The 21,344-nt window shown below is 57.9% G+C and overlaps 6 protein-coding genes across 6 annotated transcripts; 1 reads left to right on the top strand and 5 right to left on the bottom strand.

The window, feature by feature from the left end:
• Positions 1-544: 544 nt before the first annotated feature.
• On the bottom strand, positions 545-1,812 carry C8Q71DRAFT_416753 (uncharacterized protein). Its single transcript, XM_047918423.1, has 4 exons — positions 1,449-1,812; positions 1,021-1,395; positions 822-966; positions 545-741 (listed from the first exon to the last, which is right to left on the bottom strand). Exons 1-3 carry the CDS (start codon positions 1,636-1,638, stop codon positions 878-880), a joined length of 654 nt encoding a protein of 217 aa, XP_047782101.1. The 5' UTR covers positions 1,639-1,812; the 3' UTR covers positions 545-741; positions 822-877.
• A 3,107-nt stretch (positions 1,813-4,919) lies between these two features.
• Positions 4,920-6,871, top strand: C8Q71DRAFT_721147 (uncharacterized protein; the record flags this gene model as incomplete). The annotated part of the gene is made up of 4 exons (XM_047921412.1): positions 4,920-5,131; positions 5,190-5,289; positions 5,340-6,471; positions 6,525-6,871. The coding sequence occupies 4 exons, from the start codon at positions 4,920-4,922 to the stop codon at positions 6,869-6,871; spliced, it is 1,791 nt and encodes a 596-aa protein (XP_047782100.1).
• A 3,722-nt stretch (positions 6,872-10,593) lies between these two features.
• On the bottom strand, positions 10,594-12,622 carry C8Q71DRAFT_854510 (uncharacterized protein; the record flags this gene model as incomplete). Its single annotated transcript, XM_047927066.1, has 5 exons — positions 10,594-11,576; positions 11,627-11,701; positions 11,752-11,944; positions 11,995-12,212; positions 12,262-12,622. 5 exons carry the CDS (start codon positions 12,620-12,622, stop codon positions 10,594-10,596), a joined length of 1,830 nt encoding a protein of 609 aa, XP_047782099.1.
• A 244-nt stretch (positions 12,623-12,866) lies between these two features.
• C8Q71DRAFT_854509 (uncharacterized protein) lies at positions 12,867-13,769 on the bottom strand (the record flags this gene model as incomplete). Its single annotated transcript, XM_047927065.1, has 5 exons — positions 12,867-12,966; positions 13,030-13,354; positions 13,406-13,435; positions 13,488-13,681; positions 13,735-13,769. 5 exons carry the CDS (start codon positions 13,767-13,769, stop codon positions 12,867-12,869), a joined length of 684 nt encoding a protein of 227 aa, XP_047782098.1.
• Positions 13,770-14,602: 833 nt separating this feature from the next.
• C8Q71DRAFT_854508 (uncharacterized protein) lies at positions 14,603-17,422 on the bottom strand (the record flags this gene model as incomplete). Its single annotated transcript, XM_047927064.1, has 5 exons — positions 14,603-14,734; positions 14,945-15,211; positions 15,257-15,305; positions 17,043-17,285; positions 17,343-17,422. The coding sequence occupies 5 exons, from the start codon at positions 17,420-17,422 to the stop codon at positions 14,603-14,605; spliced, it is 771 nt and encodes a 256-aa protein (XP_047782097.1).
• A 428-nt stretch (positions 17,423-17,850) lies between these two features.
• Positions 17,851-20,819, bottom strand: C8Q71DRAFT_701735 (uncharacterized protein; the record flags this gene model as incomplete). Its single annotated transcript, XM_047920202.1, has 5 exons — positions 17,851-18,463; positions 18,555-19,505; positions 19,562-19,736; positions 19,782-20,166; positions 20,214-20,819. 5 exons carry the CDS (start codon positions 20,817-20,819, stop codon positions 17,851-17,853), a joined length of 2,730 nt encoding a protein of 909 aa, XP_047782096.1.
• Positions 20,820-21,344: the final 525 nt, after the last annotated feature.

The raw sequence follows: 21,344 nt of genomic DNA, 5'->3' as shown, positions 1-21,344 counted from the left end.
CCCCCGAACTGACGACCAGTGGGTGGCGTTGTAGCAGAGCAACTGCCGATGCGTGAATAGCTCAGCCCGCAGCATCCAAAAGGGGCTGTCACAACTTCCGAAACGTAGCTACCAACAAACAACACTAACGTACAGGCAACAAAACACATGCGCCGTACCGTCGTGCCTTCAAACGAATCGCATCGCCTACAGCGCGGGATTCGTACCTCCGCATCCACAAGGTGTGATGCCAACCTTTTCAAATTACCGGCGCTGTTCGTGTAGCACGACGCCCACACAAGCAAACACCTAGCCTTAGTCAAGCGTGTCTGATCCCCATTCGGTACGGCGCGTCAGCATGAAGCAATGAACAAGACATCGAAGAGACGGCTGGGCACTGGACGGTCACACGAGCAGGTGGTAGGAAACGCAGGAGAGCGTGACGGCGCCGTGCCCCTGGACACGAAGTCTACGAGACGCTCCTAAGCGAGGCGTGCAGTATCGTTCTTACCGTTTCGGGCGCGCGGGCCATATGGTGAGCCGCACGATGCGATCGGCCCTGCGAGTTCGATCGTCCAGTGGAGCTCGACAGGTCCCGAGATGAGATTCACTTTCGCGCAGCCGCAGAGGCGCAACCATTTTCCCGCTGCGCCCGCGATCCCCCTGTGTGCCTATTGGTCGATCCTATGTCGGGCATCGGCACATACCAGGGCGCAGCCATGCCAGAACCACGCGAGAGTTGCGCGCCGCGGGCGGGTAATTCTGGGAGCAGACGAAGGTAGCGGCAGTTAGTAGCACGGCGAAGACGTGGGGGAAGAATGGAAGCTCCCTGGGGTACTGACATTGCTCCTTCTCGTGTGCAGCGAAACCACAGATCACTGCATCGACAGCGACCCTGTCAGCGCGGGACACCACAGCCACATGCACCCACCAGGAATCGAAGTACAACCAATGCCCGCTGCCACGGAGCGCTCGCCCGTTGTGGTCCTGCTACGTGCGCTCAGTACCCAGACCCATCCAGTCACATCCACGCCCACATACCGCTCGTGCTCGCCCGCCTGCGTATGCTCCCTGCGCGCACAGCCACCGCACGCCGGCCGACCAAATGCCATTTGTCACAGTACACAACATCGATGAACGGCGGTAGCCCATATATGGAAGGTGTCCAGGAATACTTTTGAGGCGTCCGGCCCCGGCTTCTTGTTGACCCGATTGGATCGCCGGAACACTGATTGGCCAGTGGGATGCTGAGCGAGCGGATGAGCGAGGTCTCGAGGGCATGTACGGGGCGGCTTACAGTCGGCCGTTGGCTATAGCTGGCGTGGGCGGCGCACGGAAGTAGGACTTTCACAGGGCGGCCAGTGTACCCGCCGGCTCGGGCGCGGGAACGCGGCGGAACCAGGCCACCAAGGATGACTACGTTCTAGTCACGAATGCGAGTCTAAATCGAGAGTCACGAAAAGACTTACAAGTCCACACGGGAGCGCTGTGAGCTGACGTGGTATGACAAGCACAAGGATTGTTCCCGGAAACGATGCAGACCACAGCACCGCGAACCCTGAGTCGAGCATACGAGAGACGACCCCGGCAGAGAGTTGAGGCCTTGTGGCCCCCGCGCCCCGCAGCACGGCGACAAAACTCTATCAGAGCTACTGGCATGTAAGATCCCGTCCCAGGCACGCACGCCACTCTGGAGGAACAGCGCAAGGCGCGGCGAAGGGATAAGTCGCCAGCCAGCTCGTCCTGAGCCTATCGTCAGGCAGTCTGACGGGCAGAGCTCGAATTCCACATCCAAGAGGCACAATCCCGAGTTCTCCGTATGAGATCGACGCCTCTTGCGTGTCTGAAACACCGACGAGACAGGTCCATATGGTTTTAGCGCTGGGTGTCTGAGTCGTTGGGGACGTGGTCGGTCCGTGTGAGATGGTGGTAAGACGTGCTCGTCGTGGGGTGGAGCTCGAAGCAAGACATCAAACAACCGCAGACGAGGTCGAGATTCAGGGATGACATGATTGGATGGTCCGCTAGGCGCGGCCCGAAGCGCGCGACGGACGCTAATGACGAGGAGGGTCGGAATGGATCGGTTAGGTTAGTTCGACCTGTCCGTGGGCGCAGATGGCGCAGAAGTGTCGATGAACGGCGCGCATGCGGGTCGGGCCCGCCTCCGACTGTGCTGCCCGCGGAGAACGTCACGGTTTGGTGAATGTCGGATGAAGAGTGGGGACATACCGGGGAATCTCTGTTTGTCCCAGTGGTTAATTGTGTGTGTGCTGCAGATGTCTGGACATGAACGAATTGTCACGGCCGGCGTTGTCACAGTTCCGTATGGGCTATAGACGAGGAAGCAAGCAAGAGGATTTGCCTGCACCTAGCGGCTTAATCAGCCGGCCGAACTGGAATGTGACTGAATACTGAGCGAGTCCAATCTCGAATGACTCGTCGGCAGACTGACCAGGCATAGCAGTCAGTTGCAGCGGGCGGTGCCAGGACGAAGGAAGCCATGACTCACGGGGCATCTCGCGCTGAGTCAGGAGCGCGGCAGATTCAAGTTCTTGCGTGTAGATGGCGCCAGCGGGATCCAAACGGACTGTATGTGGTCTCGGGGCGTGATGAACGACCAGTTCGACGTATCGCCTGAATAGGGTGGAGGCACGGCGCGACACATGCTCGGCACCGCTGGCTGTCGCAGGAAGTCTGCAGAGAATCCGTGCCAGCGGTCAATCGACGCTGCCGTATGAACCGCGGTTGGCAGAACCGTATACGAAGTGTTGATGAAGTGTTGATGAGCCACAGCGCTGCGCCCAAAAACTGCGTGAGCGTCCAAGGTCACTGCAAGGTACGCGCCACGCTTGCGGGTGAATTGGAATCGCGTCAGTCGAAAACCATAATCATAGGCACGGTATCCCTCGCTCACCGACCTCCACGTATTGCGCTCCCCATGAAAACTGCATTAGCCAGCACAGCATACAAAAGCACCCTTGAGTCCGCTGACTCACGCAGCAGTTCGCTGGGTCATGAACTACCGTATGCATTTGCAGCTACGACTGTGACGCGCAACGCATATAGCAATCACGCTCGCAACAGCTCGATATACCGAGATGCTGCGAACTCGTTCATCACGCAGTTCATCTTCGACCGACGTGGAGCCATCTGAATTTGAAGACGAGCATGTCAGCGTATGTGAACACGTATTCGTGAAAAAGGAACCCGCCACTCACCGGAAACGGTACACACAGCACTTCGGCGAGCACAGCATCACCAAGCTCCGTCGAACATGCTGCGCGCAGTACATTCGACTTTGTCGTTCGAAGTGTAAATACCAGATTGGTATCGCACACCACGATGTGGGGCCGCCATAGGATGTCCCGCGGGATTCACTGCACCGCTCGCTGTCAACGAGCATAGCTATCAACGAACATAGCGTGCGGCCTGCGGAGAAGGCACGACGCGCGTCAGCTTACCCCAGAGGATCCGGACGAGCATACAATCACGCACCGCGGAGAGGAAGCGTCGGGCGAGCCTATGGGGAGGCCGACGTGGGGCACAGACCCACCGGGTGTTCGGCTATTCGCTGGACGTCTTCTGGCCGGAGGGCCACGAAAGCACATACAAGCAACGCGCAAGCTAGGTGACGGTGTGGCTGTGTATAGGATGAGTAGTTGCTCAGTCATCCGAGGAGAGCGGGGGGCATTACCTTCCGCTTACGTCCCGCGAGCACGCCCTGGCGGGAGTCGTTCAGGATCCGCCCAGACATTGCACGGGCCTCGGGGGCCCCGTTGGTACATTGACCCTAAGCTGTGTACTCCAGACTTCCCAAAGTAGGCATGCTGGTACATGCACGAAGGTTCGAGTCTGGGCTGAGAGCCGAACCGAGGAGATTAGAGCCTCGAATGGGAGGGACAGCCACCGCCGCCGTCGGTGGAGCGGGGCAGGCACGGCGGCGGGGGCGGCTAAAGGAGGAGCCGGGACGATCCGGGCTGGGGAGCGCATTGCCTTTTCGGAGGGCCCGCCCGCCCGCGATCGATATGCCGGGCGGGAGAGCGCCACGAGCCCCTCGGCCGCGGCGGGGCGATCGGGTCCGCTTGGCCTGAGCACGATCGGGCGTGGCGGAGGCACGTGGATACTGTGCACCGCCCTGGACGGCGACGGCCCACGGCGGGCGTGTTCGAGCGTGTCTGTGATGCCGTCCGAGACGGTCGCAGAGCACTGCTCCGTGCACGCAGGAAGCGACCAGAACGCAGCCAGGCCGGCACGAGTATGGCAATGCCAGCGCTGCAGGCGATGGACGTCCTGATTCGGTCGCAGCCCGCACGGAAGGGCTATCAGATCTGAACACCACGTTGCGGGAGGCGTGTGCAGCCTCAGCCTTCTGCGAGTGTGGTGGTTCGGCTACGGCTTGGGGAGAGCTGAGGCAGCGTGGGTGGGGGCTCGTGGGGGCCGGTCCCTGAGTCGGCTCGTGGATGGGAATCCGGGACATCGTGTACGGCATCAGCAGCTGTGGCGGGGCTGCTATTTCGAGGGCGAGCGGATATGTTGTGCTGGCCATCTGAACAGCAGGCGAAGCAGCGGGCGGGTGTCAATGCATCCACGCGCACCCAGCGCCAGCGGGGCGCAGTGGGCGAGGGGGGTGGATGGCGGACAGCCACCCGGAGTCGGTGTGACGACGCGTGACAGGTGTTTGGTCGCTAGTCACGGTGTTTGTCACCCGCATCGGGCCAACCATACAGTAGGGCGCCTAGCGGGAGGGCATGGCGCAGGTATATTACCCGACCCTCCATCCGGACCAACTCCGCCTAACCACCTCTCTCCCGTCGAGCCTCCCGACGCCCGCCCCTCTCTCCCTCCTACCAGGACTAGCTCTGCCTGCTGCTCGCCGCCCCCCTTCGCCTCACGACACACACGAACTCGCTGACAAACTGGCCTTCACATACGACCTTAATATGGCTACCGCCCAGCCCATCGCGTTCCATACGAATGCGAACGATGATGTTGTGATGGGCTCTGGCTCCCTGTCGAACCAGAATGGTTCATTCAATGCCGCATCGTACACCCGCCGCATTATCGGTTCACCTTCATTATCGTGGCGCGGAGGCTCCTACGGCAACATGTTCTTTACTGGGGCATCACCAGGACATCTCCTCGGCTCATTAGAGTGAGTACACAACCCCGTTGATATCCAACTGTCGAACTCACGTCGTGCGCACCTGAAGTCCCAATGACTTCAAATTCGGCAAGATGTCCTCGTCGATCGAAAGTGACAAAGGTTCAATAGTCAACGCTCTTAGCGCATTCGAGCGTCAGGATGAACTGGTGAGTACCATTCGCACGTTCCGCTGGGTCCACAAACTAACGTGTCTCAGTGCCGCGATTATACGTGCTGTGGACTCAATCTGACGGATCTGCATGCTCTCGTCGACCATTTCGAAGAGTGCCATGTCGTCGTCGTGGACCCCTATGCCCCCCAGCAGCCACTCCCTAGCGCCGCCACGCTGCCGCCACAGCAGCAGCAAAGTTCGTACTTCCCCGAACACAACGGCGTTTCGGTAGCGCCTGCGTACCAGGGATCATTCGATCCTGATGATATGGAGTTGGACATGGACCACCCGAGCGCTCCGTCATCGGGAGCTTCCTCTCCTCCCGACACGCCTGTCTCAACGCCGCTGTCCTCCTACCCATCTGGTGCATTCCCTCATTCGCACCCAGGCTCCCAATGTTCCTCGCCGCACCCAGCGCCCGTGTCCGCATTCGAGACTACCACCGTGCTGCCTTCCCGCTCCGGTCATTCGCCCCTCTCCGTCGGCTTCCCTCCTGCGACACGGCCCATGGGCGCCATCCAGGGACGTCCGGAGGAGGCGTTCAACGCCTACGCTGGGTACTCTGACTACTCCGCGCTAATGCCCGGCACCGTCGCATCGTCATCTCGCTCTGCGGCACCGAACGCCGACGGCTCGGCTGTTGCCGACCCTAACAACCCGTACGCGCCGCGCTCGACCTGTGTCCCCCCGGCGTTGCTGCATCACAGCGCTAGCAACACCCCTGAAGGCACGCCTGCCTCGTCGCGCGTTGCCTCGCCTGCGCTCCGCAACGTTGCTACGGCAACGGGGTCGACGGTGTCCGGTGCCACTGCATCCACATCCGGCTCGTCGTCAAATCCGAACAATACTCCGCGCGCAAGCACGACGCTCTCCCGTCCTGCGACGTCTCTGCTCCTCAGCAAGCCGTTCAAGTGCCCGAAGCCGAACTGTAACAAGAGCTACAAACAGGCGAATGGGCTCAAGTACCACATGACACACGGCTCTTGCAACTTCGCACCGCCGAAGGACCTCGAGCACATTCAGGCGCTCCTAGAGAGCAAGCGCAAGGACGGCAGCACCGAGCCCATGACTGATGCGGAGCTTCGCGAGGTCGAACGTGAGGCCGAGCGGAGATTAAGGCCATACGCATGCGGTGTTGGCGATTGTCAAAGGCGGTACAAGAACATGAACGGGCTTCGTAAGTCAAGTTTCTTTTACACAATTTGTTGCGGAATTAACGCTCGCGTGTAGGGTACCACTACCAGCACTCGGGCGATCATGGTGCGATCGGCCTTGCGATGCTCGCCAGTGGTCAGCACGAGTGTCTCCAGCACAGCAAGTCGAGGCACCACACGCCTTCGTCAAATTCTCACTCCACGCCCGCCTCGGCAGCTCCCTCGCAGACGTCTTCGCCGCTCTCGACACCTCAACTGTCGCGTGCACAGTCAGCCGCCACCACGAATTACGCCGCCCAGATGCCGCCATCATATCACAGCGTCTCTATGGCGCCTCCGCAGTACCAGCCCCTGCACGATCAGCAGTACTCGCAGGTCCCGGCGACGTACATGACCCCGATGTCGAGAAGTGGCGCTGTTTAGTCTTCTGAAGAGATTTTGGACCTCTCGGCGTGGTGTACGACTATCATCTCGGTTTCCCGGCTTCGCTTCCTCTTTCTCCTTTGCGTACTCCCCATAATCGACATTCGGTTGCGAGGGGCTACCTCGCGTGTATAGACGACCGTCGGATTCGGCCCCTGCCTGCGCGGCTCCACGACCTCTGCGGCTCTCCGACCCAAAAAGTACCTGGTCCTACACATAATGCTCCACGTCTCCTTGTCCATTGCACCAATTGCACCATGTTGTCAACGCAGTCTCCACCACTCCTCTCGCCAATATCGTTTCGTCATCAGCACCCAGTCATTGTGCACGGCCCAATTGCTCGCTGCTCGCTCCACCCATAGGTTTCCTCCCAGTCTCTCCCGCTGTTCCTCGACGCGAGCACATCCGGGCGACGTGCATCGCAGTCCCGATCAGCCTGTCTCATCGGTCTCGGTCTCGGTCCCAGGTTTCCCGTCTCATCCCTGCTGTTGTCTGTTTGAGGTATATTGTCCTCCCTGCGTAATGATAGTAGTGTACATACTTGTACGCCAATTCCCTCTACCTGTTCCGTTCCCTGTTCCCCTGTTACGCTGTACATGCATTATCCGTTCATTATCATCGATCCGTCGGAATATCGTGGTCGCCCCGCGCCTGCTCCCCGTCTCCGCCTATCGTCCCTCCCTGTTCCCAACTTCTCCACTGCTCGCCACGCGCCACGCAAAAGATGGCGTTCAGCCGTCAGCCGCTCTCTCGAGCGTCCGTCGCCTACCTTATTACTCACCTACCTATGTTCCTGGAGTTCTCTTTGTCATGTAGCCACCGCTTTCGCCTCCCGTTGGGGTGCAGTTACGCTTACGTACCTTATGAGAGAATCTGATATGTCTTCATAGTTCGACCAGTCGATCCATGTTCTCGTATGCATATGCCGTACGACATTGTTCTTGAGTCAATGAGATTCGCCGAAGAGGCCTGTTTCATGTCCATCGCCGCACCAAGCCAGAGATGGCTTCTTCCCCATGGCGTGAGCGTGACAGACGCTTCTGTTAAGTACTTACCCCGCGCGCCTCCTAAGAACGGCGGCCCAAGCGTGGACGTATCCCACACTGTCAGGGAGTGGCAGCTCGTGGGGTGCTATCCACGTTGGCGAGGAGACCGGACGAGTCGCCAAGCACATGGGCCACGGAGCAGGCGAAGCTTGAAGCTTCACGGAACGGCGCGCCGGGGAAGGATAGATTCGAAGATAGCATGGCAGAGCCGCGCGAGCCACGCTAGAACCTCGAATGCACCCAGCAGCGTACTGGGCCCGCGAGAGCTTCCGCGACTGCATGGGAACAGACGGAGTCCGAACACGCGCAGAAGCGTTGACGGAGGGAACGAGGGTCTCGCCGCTTGAGAGACAATGAAGTGCGGAGAGCTTCAACGAGGACGGGCCGAAGACGAGGCGCCATGGAGCACAATTCAGGATAGTTAATTGCCGGGGTGTCAGCGTATGGCCCAGAGTTGACGCGCACCCACCTGGGGGTCATAGCGCTTGTAAAATAGACGGCAATGCCGATGGCATCGGCAGCGACTGCAAGCCAAGTAGTTCCCTATACGAATGAGCAAGCGCTCGGAGGCGCGCTGTGACGAGACGCAGAAGACCCTAACTTACAGTCAATGGTGTTTGAGCTTGAATGACACGTTGGGGACGAGTGTCGCGAGATGTGTAGGTTGTGGACCAGAGTGCGATCCGCAGGGAGCAAGGCGGCCCAAGAGGTCAAACCCAGGAAGTCCAGTACGCTCACGGAGCAGTAAACGCGGCAAGACGAAGTAACAGGTTGTGCATGCCATGAGAGGGGGTTCCTTGTCTAGCGGCCACAATCTGAACGCGACGTACGAAACGTTGCGGAAGATGCCTTGCTTGGCATTGAGTTGACGCATGTTCACCAAGCCGTGCCGACCGATTCTAACGTAGAGGCACCAGCGCTCTCCAGGTGAGATTCTAAAGGCGATGGAGCACCAAGAACGGGGAGAAAGCATTGGGTAATGGAGCCGTGAGGTTGAGACTCACCGGACGATGTGACAATGCGCCAGGCTGTCTCAGACTGCCCTTCAGCCACAAACGCGTTGTGGGCTCGCAGATCCTGAACTACGGCCACCCATTCCTGCTTATTGACCACACAGATTATTCCACAGAGCAGCGAGATGAATAGATATCATGTTTCTTTGAGTGTCGAGAGGAGTGTCATGATGGTCGACAACATGGGGGAGAGACAAAGGATAATGCAGTAAAATTTCTCGGTGCACGTACTTACTTGACATGCTACTTGCCAGATCGGGCGTTCCGAGCATCGGTTCTCCTTCGGCTGTTCCCGGTGGCTAGATAATATGTAAGGACTGCTGTCAGCCTGTACTGACTCAATATCCACTCGACTACCTATCTGTATTTTGAACCCAGCCTTGTTCTTTTCATATGCTCCTCATATATCGCGGCTGTTATATCAATATAAATGTCATTCGTCGATTCCGAATGCGGACACATGTATTTCATCAGTGACCGTGACGTGCCCGCTAAACGTGAGGCAGCATATGATATGTAGATCGCGAGGCTACATTGGTGTGTGGATACCAATCCTAGGCTTCAATGTGCGGTTGTCCAGCATAAAGATCATCAGATCAGCCCCTAGGGCTGCCATCCGTCAGTCATTGATATTTCACTATCATTGCTGTGCTTGTACTTAACGAGGCCTCGTAGACGCAATCTCGAGTCTCTACCTCAGACACGGTGAATGGGCCGCATTTGAATATGACATCGTTCGTACATACCTGGTATATTCAGTGCGTCCAACGACCGTTTCTTCAGGACACCCCTATCTCGGGTATCACCAAGCATATTAGCTCGGACGATGCGTTGAGCGCTCGGAGCTAACTCGCTCCGAAGGCCCATCCACCGCATACCAGCGGTTCTAGCACGTCCTCCCACCGCTCCCTTCCTTGTTAAGGTAGCCATCCCGTCCTACCTCTTAGGGTACGTATCCGATTGGGATAGCCTGCGATAAAAATAGATAGGGCCTAGCCGAGGCGCGACAAGCGCGGCGGTAGCGCGTGCCCGGTGGCGTGTCACCGCCACCCGTCCGGCGCTATCGTGCCCCGCCCGCCCCGCCCGCGCGCCACTCCCGTGCTCGCTATCGCCGACGACGACGACGGCCCTCCCCCACTACTATACTGTCTCTGGCCCGATTTGTTTCGTTCTTTTTTCATTCTACACCTATTGTCTACCGCACCCACATCGTGGCCGTTCACAATAGAGCTCTGCCGACCAGTGTGCCCCAAAGCCTTGCGGGACTTGGCGCGCAATTTTGGCAGTAAGAGCACGTGTATTGTGGCCACGTCTGCTGCACGTGCTCTTCTGAATGACCGAGGTTCTCGGGCATGGTGACCTCAGCCACCCGCCACCCGCCACCCGCCACTCAGCGCCCGCCACCCGCCTACATCGCTGCCCGCCACCTGCCACTGTCCGTCTATCTCCCTCGACATCTTATGCAATCAATGGGTAAATTGAGGTGATCTGTATGCTGAAGTCAAAGTATCACACAATGAGTCGAATACCATGACAAATCGATTTTACGTGATACAGAACAGACGGTGTATGATGACAAAAGTGATATGACACAGCAAATACCGACAATATTGTGGCCAACGCGCACGCCAGTGAGCTCACTCGACCCAGTCGTGGCTGACGTTCAGGGGCCCGCTGGTGAGCCGTCACCGCGAGGAGGCTCCTCCGTGGCTGGTGACGACGTGGCCGGCGACGACGTGGCTGGCGACGACGTTTTCGCCTGCTTCTTCGTACGCTTGCGCGGCTGCGTCTCCTTCTTGCGAGGCTTCCGCTGTGTCGTCTCGAAGGCCACAGGTCGGCCGTTTTCATCAACCACGCAGCCGTGGTTGATGAAGCCCGCTTGGGGTTTTGGCCCCGATGTCTTCTGTTTCTTCGCCTTCGCCGATGTTTTGCTTCCGTCTGCGGCACAAGCACGCTTCTTCGGTGGCGTCGCGAGGTCCCCACCTGCACTGGCAGGAAGTGTGGCATTGGACGGTATAGTGGCATGAGCGGCAGGTGATGTAACAGCCGTGGGGATGGGGACAGCGACGATGGGGCCGGAGGGAGTGGCGGCGGCGGCGGGATCGGTGGCAGCGGCGGGATCGGTGGCAGCGGCAGTGACAGGGCCGGAGGCGGCAACGACGGTGGCAGGATCAGAGGCGGCAGTGGCGAGAGCAGAGGTGACGGTGGGAGCAGGACTCGAGGAGGATGGCGCTGCGCTGTGGGCAGACGTCGCATGATCGTCCGTGGTGGGACTACTCGACCCAGCGGCCGACCCAGCGGGCGTGGTGGCGGGCATGGTGGCGGGCGTAGCGGCGTCGTCCTCAGGCTCAGCGGTAGTTTCGTTAGCTCCCTTCTCGTTCGCGGCATACGCGCTGGCAAGGGCCGCCGCATTGTATTCCTTCTTCCATTGCTTATGCTCCTCTTCGTTGAGGTGGTACCAGTACGTCGTACCGGTTTCCCAGGCCGTCGTGACCAGCTCGACCTCGGCGAGGGAGCTTAAGTGGCTCGGTGCACAGAACTTGACACCGGGAGGATAGTTCTTCACGATCATACCGTGCGGCTTCGTCATGTTTTCTGCAAAGTTCATGTACTTGACCTGCGGGATGGGCTTCGGCGAAACACTGTCTAAGGGATATGGTTAGTTGTACTGAATTGACGACAGATCAATCACGTACTTAGGAGGCGCTTAACAAGCACCGTGAGGTTGGCTTTCGCAGCCAATGTACACTGCGAGTGGTTTAGAACCACTCCTACATATTGAGTTCAGCACCATCACTAAGATTAAGTGCGAGTGACGTACCTGAGACTCCTGACGTCAAGTATGCAGCCCCTCGTATTGCAAAGTCCTCCGGCGACATCTTGAACACAGCTTGCATAAAGTCGGCGATGCCCTGAGTGCTCCAATATACGTAAGGCTTGAGCCAAGAATCAGGGTCGGAGGGGAATGCGACAAAGAAGGTCTGGATGCGCGTTCGGTCGCGCAATTTGTCACACTGCAGTGTACGTGTGAGCATGAATAGATTGCGTGCAAGAACTCACATACCTCGTGCTCCAACATCGGAATCGTTTGGCGTGCATCGTGAAACGCGGCCACGTTCGTGCTGTGTGTCCCAAAGCACTTCCGCTCGCGCATCTCCTCGAGTTCCTCCATCGCGTCCTTCGTCGCGGCCGTCTTCTCCTCCGGCGTCATCGCGTGCCACTTCTCCCGCAGCTCCTTGACAGTATCAGGGGAGGTGTATTTTTCAGTCCCTTCAGGGAGCTCTACGTGGCTCATCAGTACGGAGAAGGGATACATGTGGCGACAACATACCACTGTTCATGCGTGTGACCTCGCCATGAAGAAAGGCATTCCAGCGGTTGAGGGCTCGAGTGTCGAGCTGCTTTGTGGGCCTCTGCAGGATCATGCTGAGGTAATGTTCGGCGTCGTGCTTCTCGAACTGTCGTGCCATGGCTTCTGCGTGCTCCCACATTGCCTCGTGGGCTGCGGCCAACGCGTCATCGATGGTTCTTCGACGTTCCGCACGCGCACGCTTCAGCTCCTGCTTCTCAGAAGCCAGTAGCTTCCTCGACGCACGCTTCTTCTTGCTTGGTTTCCGGCAGATGTCTCCAGAGCGTTTGCGCCTGACCTTTGCAAGGCGTTCGAGAAGTAGGCGTTCTTGCACGGAGACCATGTGGCACTGAGGGTTAGAAGATTTTCGTTGTGGGCAGCTGACAGGGTTTCGAAGCTACAGAAGTAATGAGGAGAAGGACGGACACTGACCGCTGAGCCTTGAGGGGACAAACCATTGCCATTCAACATCCCACGTTCTTTCACGTGCAGTGTCACGTGTGTCTATATCATCATCACAGTAAGAGCCAACCGATGGCTCGAAATAAACAAGTACACCGTAGAACAGACGCGACGACACAGAAGAATCACAGGGGAACCATGATGAGATCGTACAGGTACTCCATCTCAGCACCCGGGGCTCCCTGTAACATGAGCTGCTTGACGAAGTCCTTCTTCGTCTGGGTGCTGTGATAGACGTGAACAAACACGCTTCGTGCGGCGTCATCCCAACCGTGTCGCCAGACGTACTCATCGGCAGTCGTGCCAAGAGTAGGTACAACAACATTCACGGGAACAGGCAGGGCGTGAGGGAGAGTGCGCACAACGATGAAGTCACCGGCCGGTCGAGCACGATGAATGTGTGCCGTCTGACCAGACATCCTCGACGGCGTCGCGTATGATGGAAGCTGTGCAGGTGGCGAAGGTGTAGAAAGGAAGGCTGCAGGTGCGGGATACTGATACGTATTTGTCGAGCGCGTGGGACTGGGTCTGTGTGCGGCATGGATAGCATGAGAGCGGGACCGGACCGGTGTAGAGGGAGGCAACCCTGGTCGATTGCCGCCTAGCGTCACGTCTGCACGAATAGTGAGGGGCCGCTATATATGAATGCAAAGCCGCAACTCACTTGCGAACTGAGAGGTCAAGTCCGAGTCGACTGTTCACCCGACGATGAGCCGGGGTAGTATCACACTTCGGAGAAGACTCACTGGGGTTAGACGTCTTGCTATTCAACACTTCTAGCACAATCGGCGGGAGCCCTCGGCGAGCATGGGAGGAATCACCGCCCTTGTACATGTACCAGATGATCGCGTCTGCTAGCGAGTTGAAACCGCGAAACTTCGAGTCTCCGCCGCCAACTCTCCGTGCTTCCTTGTTCTTCACATTGGGCTCCACATAGGCCCTTGGTGAAGAGGTGTTTCACTTGCAGGGTCATAAGGGCGAACGGAAACTCACCAGTGCGTATAAACACCGCATCTATCACCCTGCATCAGGAAACCGTGCAATCTCTGACGGTATGTGTGTCTGAAAGCCAGCCGTCAGAGCATCTCAGAGCATCAGGACACTCCAGATATAGCACCTTGTCAGATCATTTCAGTTGGTGTCAGAGTGTCAGATTGCACAGTATATTAGACAGCAATTACCCCCAAATCGGCACGATGCCTCACCAAATAAGACCAAAAGTTCAATATATTCAAAGACTAGTACTACGATCGTTACATTACACGTCTACAGTGCATGAACGGGACGTGTTTGTACGTGGTCTCGTCGGATTCACGCACCTCATTCTGAGCATCCTCCACATCCATACCTGCATCATCCCGTCCCTCCCCGCATGCACTCTCGATGCACGCCCATACATTCAGAGCCACGCGTGCTAGTTATCCACTGCCCTGGCCATCCCAAGTTATGGGCATGCCGCAGAGCCTGAGGAGGCGGTCAGCGAACACATTTTGCGCGTGCTGGTCCACGTCTAGGCGGAAATCACGTAGTACAGAACATTTTATGAAGGTCGCGCTTGCGCACGCCGAGGACTGCGGAGCGGCGGCGGCAGAGCTCTGCCTCGCCCAGGTGGTCATGCCGGCAGAGGCTGAGCGCTGAGGCGCTGCGGCAGGGCAGGTAGGAGCGTGCGCGGCAAAGGAAGGTACCTTGTGCATAAGCCGGCCGTTCCTGTGCTGCACGGGGAGCGCGGGGAGCTGTACCAGTGCGAGTGCGTATATCGTCGGGATGCCCAGTGCCCCTAGGTTCTGCCTTAAGCAGCTTGTACAACACCTTGCCGCAGCTTGTAGGATCCAAGAGCGCACCCGGTAGATGGATGTGGACCTCAGACATGCGCGAGCACGGCCGTTCGGAATGTTGAAGGCGCGCGGGAGGCAGGGAGGGTGCTGTGGTCGTAGGCACTAGCAAGGATCGGCGAGTACGACAGCACGTCCGAGTCGGTGTACTTCGCGTCGCTCTGTACGCTGTGTGAGGGGTGTCGTCGCCATCACCGGGGCATTGCTAGAGTGTCGCGTGTCAGCGAACGAGGCCCGCCGTAGACCAAGCTTAAGGACGTGGAACTCACATAAGACGTCACATATCCCAACGTCAGGTTCGCATCATCAGCCCTCGACCTGATCCTTCGCGCGCTCATCTCCTCCAGCCACGCATTGTACCGCATACTCACGTCGCCCCTCGCGTCGCGCTCTAACAGGTCGAGCGACCGGCGGTCGTTCTCGCCGTCCTTGTTGAGCCCCAGAAGGACCTGCTCCGCGACGGACATGGTGATGTTCGGGACGTAGAGGAAGGCGTCTGCGAGGGGGAGTGCGGTGAGCTGGTGTTTCTCATTGAACGTGCCCGCGAAGATGTCGTAGCGCAGCTCGCCAGAGTTAGTGAGGATGATGTTGGGGATGCTCACGCGCATGTTGTAAATGCTGAGTGCGTACGGGAGCGCCTGCGCCGGCGTCAGTATTCGGTGGACGGGAAGAACGACAGCTACCTCGGATACAAGTAGAGACAGGACAGAACCGTTCGACGGGTAGCGGTCACTGCGATATAAAATATCAGCTGAGACATCCCATGAAAGTCGAATGGCGGCCGGCAGAGCTCTACCTCATCAGAGCGTCGTGCCGGCGGAGGTCCGAGGTGCTGCAGGGTCGGCCGCGGGGGCAGGTAAGCTGGTGGGCAGGTGGGTGGCCAGACGACGAGTGGCTGCGCGAGTGAACGAACCTGCAAAGGGGTAACCAAGCAACTATCGAGTGCTCGCACTTACCTGCTAGTGTACTGTCCCTGCTCTGCCCCGAATCCTCCGTCTCTGTCACCCTTGCATCCCCGTCGTGTCTGGCACACGTTGCTGCTTGGAGTGTCGCCGTCGGGCTTGAGCGTCGATGGGGAGGCTGTTGTGAGTCACGAAGCGGAGGCGCAGTTGAAGCGCTAAGCGCCTCAGCCACGACACGCCACTGACGCGCGCTTGCCACCCTCCTCTCGCCGCACTCCACCACACGTCCACACTCGACCTCAGCACCCTCATCGCTGTCTCACCTCCGCTTCCCCTGTTCTTCCTGCTGCCTACCCCGATGCAAGACACGTCGGCACGTGGATCGACCTGCCACGCACCCACGACTCGGATCGCGTGGCCTGGCAGCCGCAAAGAGCTCCAGCAACGCGGCACCGAGAGCATTGCCAGAGATCCGTGGAGAATGCGTGGCCAGCGAGCCAACAACCTTAGTGAGTGTACCTTGCTTGTCCACTTGACCCGCAGACTAACCAAACAAAAATATCATCCAGGACAACCTGGCGAAGACTAACGTGAGGGAGACGGACCCGATGCGTGTGTATACGAGAAGACATGAGTGCGGTGAAGACGAGTGACACAGACTTGTAAACACAAGCCCGGTAAGCATGCACCGGAACGCCTGAATCGACCCGCCACGCGCCCCACAATCGCGTGGCCCAGCAGCCGCAACAGGCTCCAGCGACGCGCGAAGAACACTGACGGGGGCGACGGATTGTCACGAAGGAAGAGGAAGATGTTGTGGCTAGAAGGCAGAGTGTTCAGGTGAGTATGCTCCTTGTCATCTCGCGACCTTGCCTGACAAGCGCAGTCAGGTCGTAGCGATGATCGTAACGAAGGCGTGGACGCGAATCCCACACGACCGGGCACGCAGATGAGATCGGTAGACGCTATCCCCCAGCAGTGCTTTCAGTTTGCAGAGTACCGCCATCCGGACCAGCTAGTCGCACTGACGCCCGTGCCGTCGTCGTACACCGCGACGGGCAGCACGCCGACCGGCCACATCAACAGCTTCTCGTCCTCGCCTGTTTCGTGGGGTGCAGACCAGAGCCCAGGCGAGCACACAACACAGACGCAGAGCACGACGTGCAAGCGGGGGAGTGCGACGAAGCCGGCGAGCCAGAGGACGCGTGAGCACAACGGACACGCCGAGCAACTTTGCTGGAGCATTAGTATGTATGGTGGGTGACTGTAATGCCCGTTGAACCGTCTATAGTAATGGAAATATATTCTTGTTAAACATATGACAACATCTGAAGTAACTGAGAGTCTGATGCATTCTGACCGCTCTGGACCACTCTGAAGTTCTCTGACACTCTCTGATGCTGTCTGAAAATTCTGTCTGACAACAACAATTCACAAAAAGTCGACACCTTGAGGGCTGGCCATATGAGCCGTTCTGATACGATCTGAAGTGTTCTGAGCACTTATGAAGCCCCTGACAGGGCCGTCAGAGGAATTGCACGAAATCCTGATGTGTACGACCGCGTACGCCTCCCACTTCCCCTGGTCAAGAGTATGAACAGCATCCTGCTCCTCACAGATTTCCCTAGCCTCGTCGTTCGTCTTTAGATTGAGCGCGATACCGGCGACGATGTCGGGCTCTGGATTGAGTGCCTCCTCCGCGAGATCAAAGAACGGCTGTAGCCTCTCCAGTCTTGCTGTTTCTTCCTCAGTCTCGCAGGTAATGATGACCGGTAGAGGTAGTTTGTAGTCCCCGCGGGCGATTCCAGGGCTGTACGCAATGCTGTGGACACAGGAAGAGGTAGAGCAGGGCGCAATGACGACTTACTGGACGTCGTGCACGCCCCTGTATCGTCTTTCGCCCCCGAGAACCACATATTGACCAGGCCCACGAGGGTCCGACACCATGTTGACCAATAGAGTGATTTCGAGAGAAACAGAGGGAGGTGGATGTTGAGCAACGCAGTGGTCAAGCACAAGGTGTGCGATCGATGAGACGACGCGCCGCGCTTACTTGTGGCTTAACCTAGGTTAACCTAGGTTAAGCGTTAACCTCTGTGTACGTCGACTCTCGAGTCTCAATGTTGTCAATGGTTGACACCACTTGTGACAACGAGAGCCTTGCACGCATTGATAGTCGTGAGCCCGACTATGCGTCTCGACAATCCTTGTGTATACGTTGCTCATGGTACACTGTGCAGCCTCTTTGATTCGTTTTCTTGTTCAGCCTGCTCTCAGTTGTGTGCTACATTGCTCGTTCAGCGGAAATTCGTGAAGCAAAGATATAGATTCGTGAGATTCGTGATGACTATGTTACAGTGTTACAGACTGCGCGTTCAAGTAGACGATATGTAATCAACGAGGCCCCCAATGTCTCCCTCCGCGTCATCCGGCTCTGTCTCAGCGAGATCATCGTCTTCGTCCGGCTCCGCGACGACAGGCAGAGATGCTGTCGGAGGTTGCGACGGCGCACTGTCTGCCTCACTGCCCTTGCGTCGGCCACACTTGAGCTTGCCATCGAATGCCGACAGCGCCTCGATCTGCCTCAGTCGGACCAGATGATGAGCGTTTGCGGTAGTGCGCCGCCCGATGTAGTCGAGCACAGGTCCGAGCACGGGCGAATTCTCCTTCGTAAGTGTCTCAAGAACCCGCGTGAACCTCGCATTCTCGTCGGCAATCGATGAGTACAAGCGGCGAGCTTCAACGCACGACCGTACCACTTGCTCGCGCGCACGCTCGATACGGCGGCTGCGCCGGATGATTTCTCGGCCAGTACTGGTTGCCCACGGCTTCTTCCGCACATCTTCACGAGTATCGTGGAGAAGCGAGAACTCCTCGAGGAAGCTGTAATGAGACACTCTCTCCCAGTCCACAGTTGGACGTGGAGGGTCCAGGGCGGCGGCGGCAGCGTTGTATGTCTTGACGGCATTTCGTATGGCCTTGCATCGTCTCTGAAGTGCCTTCGCGACGTGTGTCCGGACCTTGTACGCTGGGCAAAACAGCTTTGAGTAGGTCGTCACGTGGAGTACTGTATGAGCACTTACCTGTGTGTTGGAGGTTGAGCTTATGCAGCTCAAAGAGACGTTGTACGACCAGGCCTTGTAACTTGTCAAGGGCCCGGTGGTACTTCCTCTGCGAAACATATCGTACAGTGCTCATATACTCCGGATCCGACGCCTGCCATCGTTTTGCGATGCCCATCTGCACCTCCAGAACCGCGACCTCGTGTTCTGCAGACTGGAGGTGCTCCCGCCGGATCCTCTTCTCCGTCTCGAGGCGCCGCGTGCGTGAAGCCTCCTTGTTGTAGTCGAGGATCGGGCTGTCACTGGGAGGAAGGAACTGATACCCGTCGGGGACCGACGCGAGGAACTCGCCGTTAGAATTGTTGAAGTTCTCCTGGGCGACCTGTAACGCCTGGAGGGCTTCGACGTACGCCATCGCGTGGACGTCCCACGGCAGCTCCTTACCGAGGGTCTCGAAGTACTCACGCTCTTCCTTGTACCAGTGATGGACCGTGGCGAGGTTGACGTGGTTTAAAGCCATCATCTCCGCTAGCGGGAGAGCCTCGGTGGTGATGATGTCGTTCGCCTGGACCAGCCGGTCATAGATGTGTTGGCTCAAGTTCGCGTATTTGTCGTCGTCCCACTGCTGGAAGAATTGTTTGATAAAGAGCCGACGACGGTAAGGGGTCGCGTAACGTGTGATCGACGCCAGGTGGTTCGACGCGCTGAAGATACGCTCCAGTGTCTCCATGTCCTCCAGGCCCATTCCATCGATAACGTTCGGGTGATGCGTGCACTGGCACGCGATGTTGTGCGTATAGCCATGGAAGGCGTTCACGCACGATCGACAGTGTCGACGTTTGAATTCAGCCCCGAGCCGGCTTCGACGAATGGTCTCCCCATATGAGCAGCCGATGTCGTAGGCTTCAAGGTGGGCGCCTTCGAAAACCTCGAGCGCCTTGGCCGTCATAGACAATGGATACTTGGCCCTGCCAAGCCAATTAACCGATCAGTAGATCTCGTGAGAACGAGGCGTAGAACTTACAACTCCCCGCTCTTGACCATGTCGGCGAGCCAAAGGATGAGGCCATGGGGACAGGCACTTGCAAAGATCCCGCTCTCGTCGAAGATACCCCACATCTTCTTCTTGGCCTCACCGGCCGCAGCCTTCCAGTTGCGCGTGCACGAAGCAAGTGGCGAGTCGTCAGGCACGGCATCGGCTGGATCGCCATCATCGGGATCGGCCCCGATCTGTGGGCGGCTACCGGGGGTACCCTCGTCGTCCTCGGAGTCGTTGGCATCAGCAGGTTGGCCTCGGGACTTCACCTCGTGCGCAAAGCTATCAACATACTCTTGAGAGAAGAAGTAGTCACTGTCGTCCAGGACGCGCATGTCCCCGCGCTTGTGTTTCTCCGTGGGGGCCATGCGTTTGAGTGAGTTGTTGCCGTCAAGACAAAACATCCTTGACCAGCGAAGCGATGGCTCGTCCTCGAGTTCGAAGGCGCAGGCGGGGCAGGCGTTCAACACCCGCCAGTTGGGACTGTCCTCAGCGAGCGCTGTACGCACTCGGCTTCGCACAGCTCGAAGAATGCCGAGGTAGATGTCGAAGGCGTCGGCAACAGCGAGCCGGAACCGACGACGATAGGTGATCTGCAGACAAGTGAGCAAGAGAAAGGGGAACACGACAAAGTACTCACGTTGTAGTAATAGCAGAGCAGTTTTGTGAAGGCCTCCACGCTGTAAGAAGCACTGAATAGTCGGATACGTCGCAGGTGTTCTAACGTTTCGAGGGCAATCGCCAGGGAGGGCTTCAGAGGCGATGTTCCGAGGTAACCGTGTAGTACGAGCGCCTTGGCACCGGAGGTCATCTCTGCCGGGCAACGTATGCGGACGCTTTGCTGAAGAGTTTGAATATTGAATACATCGATGGTGAAGTCGTACTCGCCCACGCGCGTTTCCTGGTCAACTTCCGGCGTATCCGGCGAGGACTGCGCGTGAACGGAGACGGCCGGTGGAGCCGACGGCGTCGCAGACTCGCCCAAGTTGATTTCCGGAGGTGATGACGGAGCAGAGGCGAGAGGACGGTGGGTTGACGTACCAGAGGTCACAGCAGATGGCGATGATGCCCGAGGTGAAGGTGATGACGTGGCGTGTGGTGCAGCGGGGCTGTTCTGGGATGCTGGGTGATTGGAATGAGGACGACTGGTTGAGCGCGAAGCATTCGTATCAGATGTGGACGTGGAGGCGGTGTACTCGGACGGTGGGTACCGCCATTCGAGATATGCATCGACGAGCTCTGGCATGAGACTACGCCATTGATGATCTGAGCGTTCGAGTCGTTGTCGCCACGTCTGACTGTGCTTCGAGGCGGGCTTCCGAGATCTGTAGGGCTAGGTGTTCATCAACGTGGATGCAGAAGGAAAGCAAACTTACGTGGCATCAAGTATGTCCCGCAGAGCATGAGCAAACGTCCCCTCGTCATCCAATTCATCAACCCACTCTTGATCATCCCCTCCCAGTACCGGATCAACATCCATCATATCAATTGAATCGTCCGTGGACTTCGAGCCCTGCATTTCGTCGAGAACCCTCCTTGACTGTGTGGTGAGACCTGTGTGAACAAGTATGAGTAATGTAAGGTGTAGCTAGAGTGAAGACTCACCAGAGCGCAGGATGGCCTGCTTCTGAGCTGCAACAAACTTGTCGTGCTCGAGCTGCTTGACCCCCTTGTACAACCGCACACGGCGGCTACGACCGACAGGGGCGCTGGTCACGACACGCGCTTTGACCATTGTCGTCCGGACGAACCTGGAGCAACCCCGACGAGA

The sequence above is a fragment of the Rhodofomes roseus genome (genome assembly GCF_022264815.1).
Source record: "Rhodofomes roseus strain CIRM-BRFM 1785 chromosome Unknown C8Q71scaffold_4, whole genome shotgun sequence".
Classification (NCBI taxonomy): Eukaryota; Fungi; Basidiomycota; class Agaricomycetes; order Polyporales; family Fomitopsidaceae; genus Rhodofomes; species Rhodofomes roseus.
This window is presented reverse-complemented; position numbering and strand designations above follow the sequence as displayed.

Coding starts and splice junctions, on each gene's coding strand:
- C8Q71DRAFT_416753 (XM_047918423.1), bottom strand. CDS start 1,638: ATGCCAGTAGCTCTGATAGAGTTTTGTCGCCGTGCTGCGGGGCGCGGG. Junction 1,396..1,448: donor CAGCGCTCCCGTGTGGACTT/GTAAGTCTTTTC, acceptor ACTAGAACGTAG/TCATCCTTGGTGGCCTGGTT. Junction 967..1,020: donor CAGGCGGGCGAGCACGAGCG/GTATGTGGGCGT, acceptor CGCACGTAGCAG/GACCACAACGGGCGAGCGCT.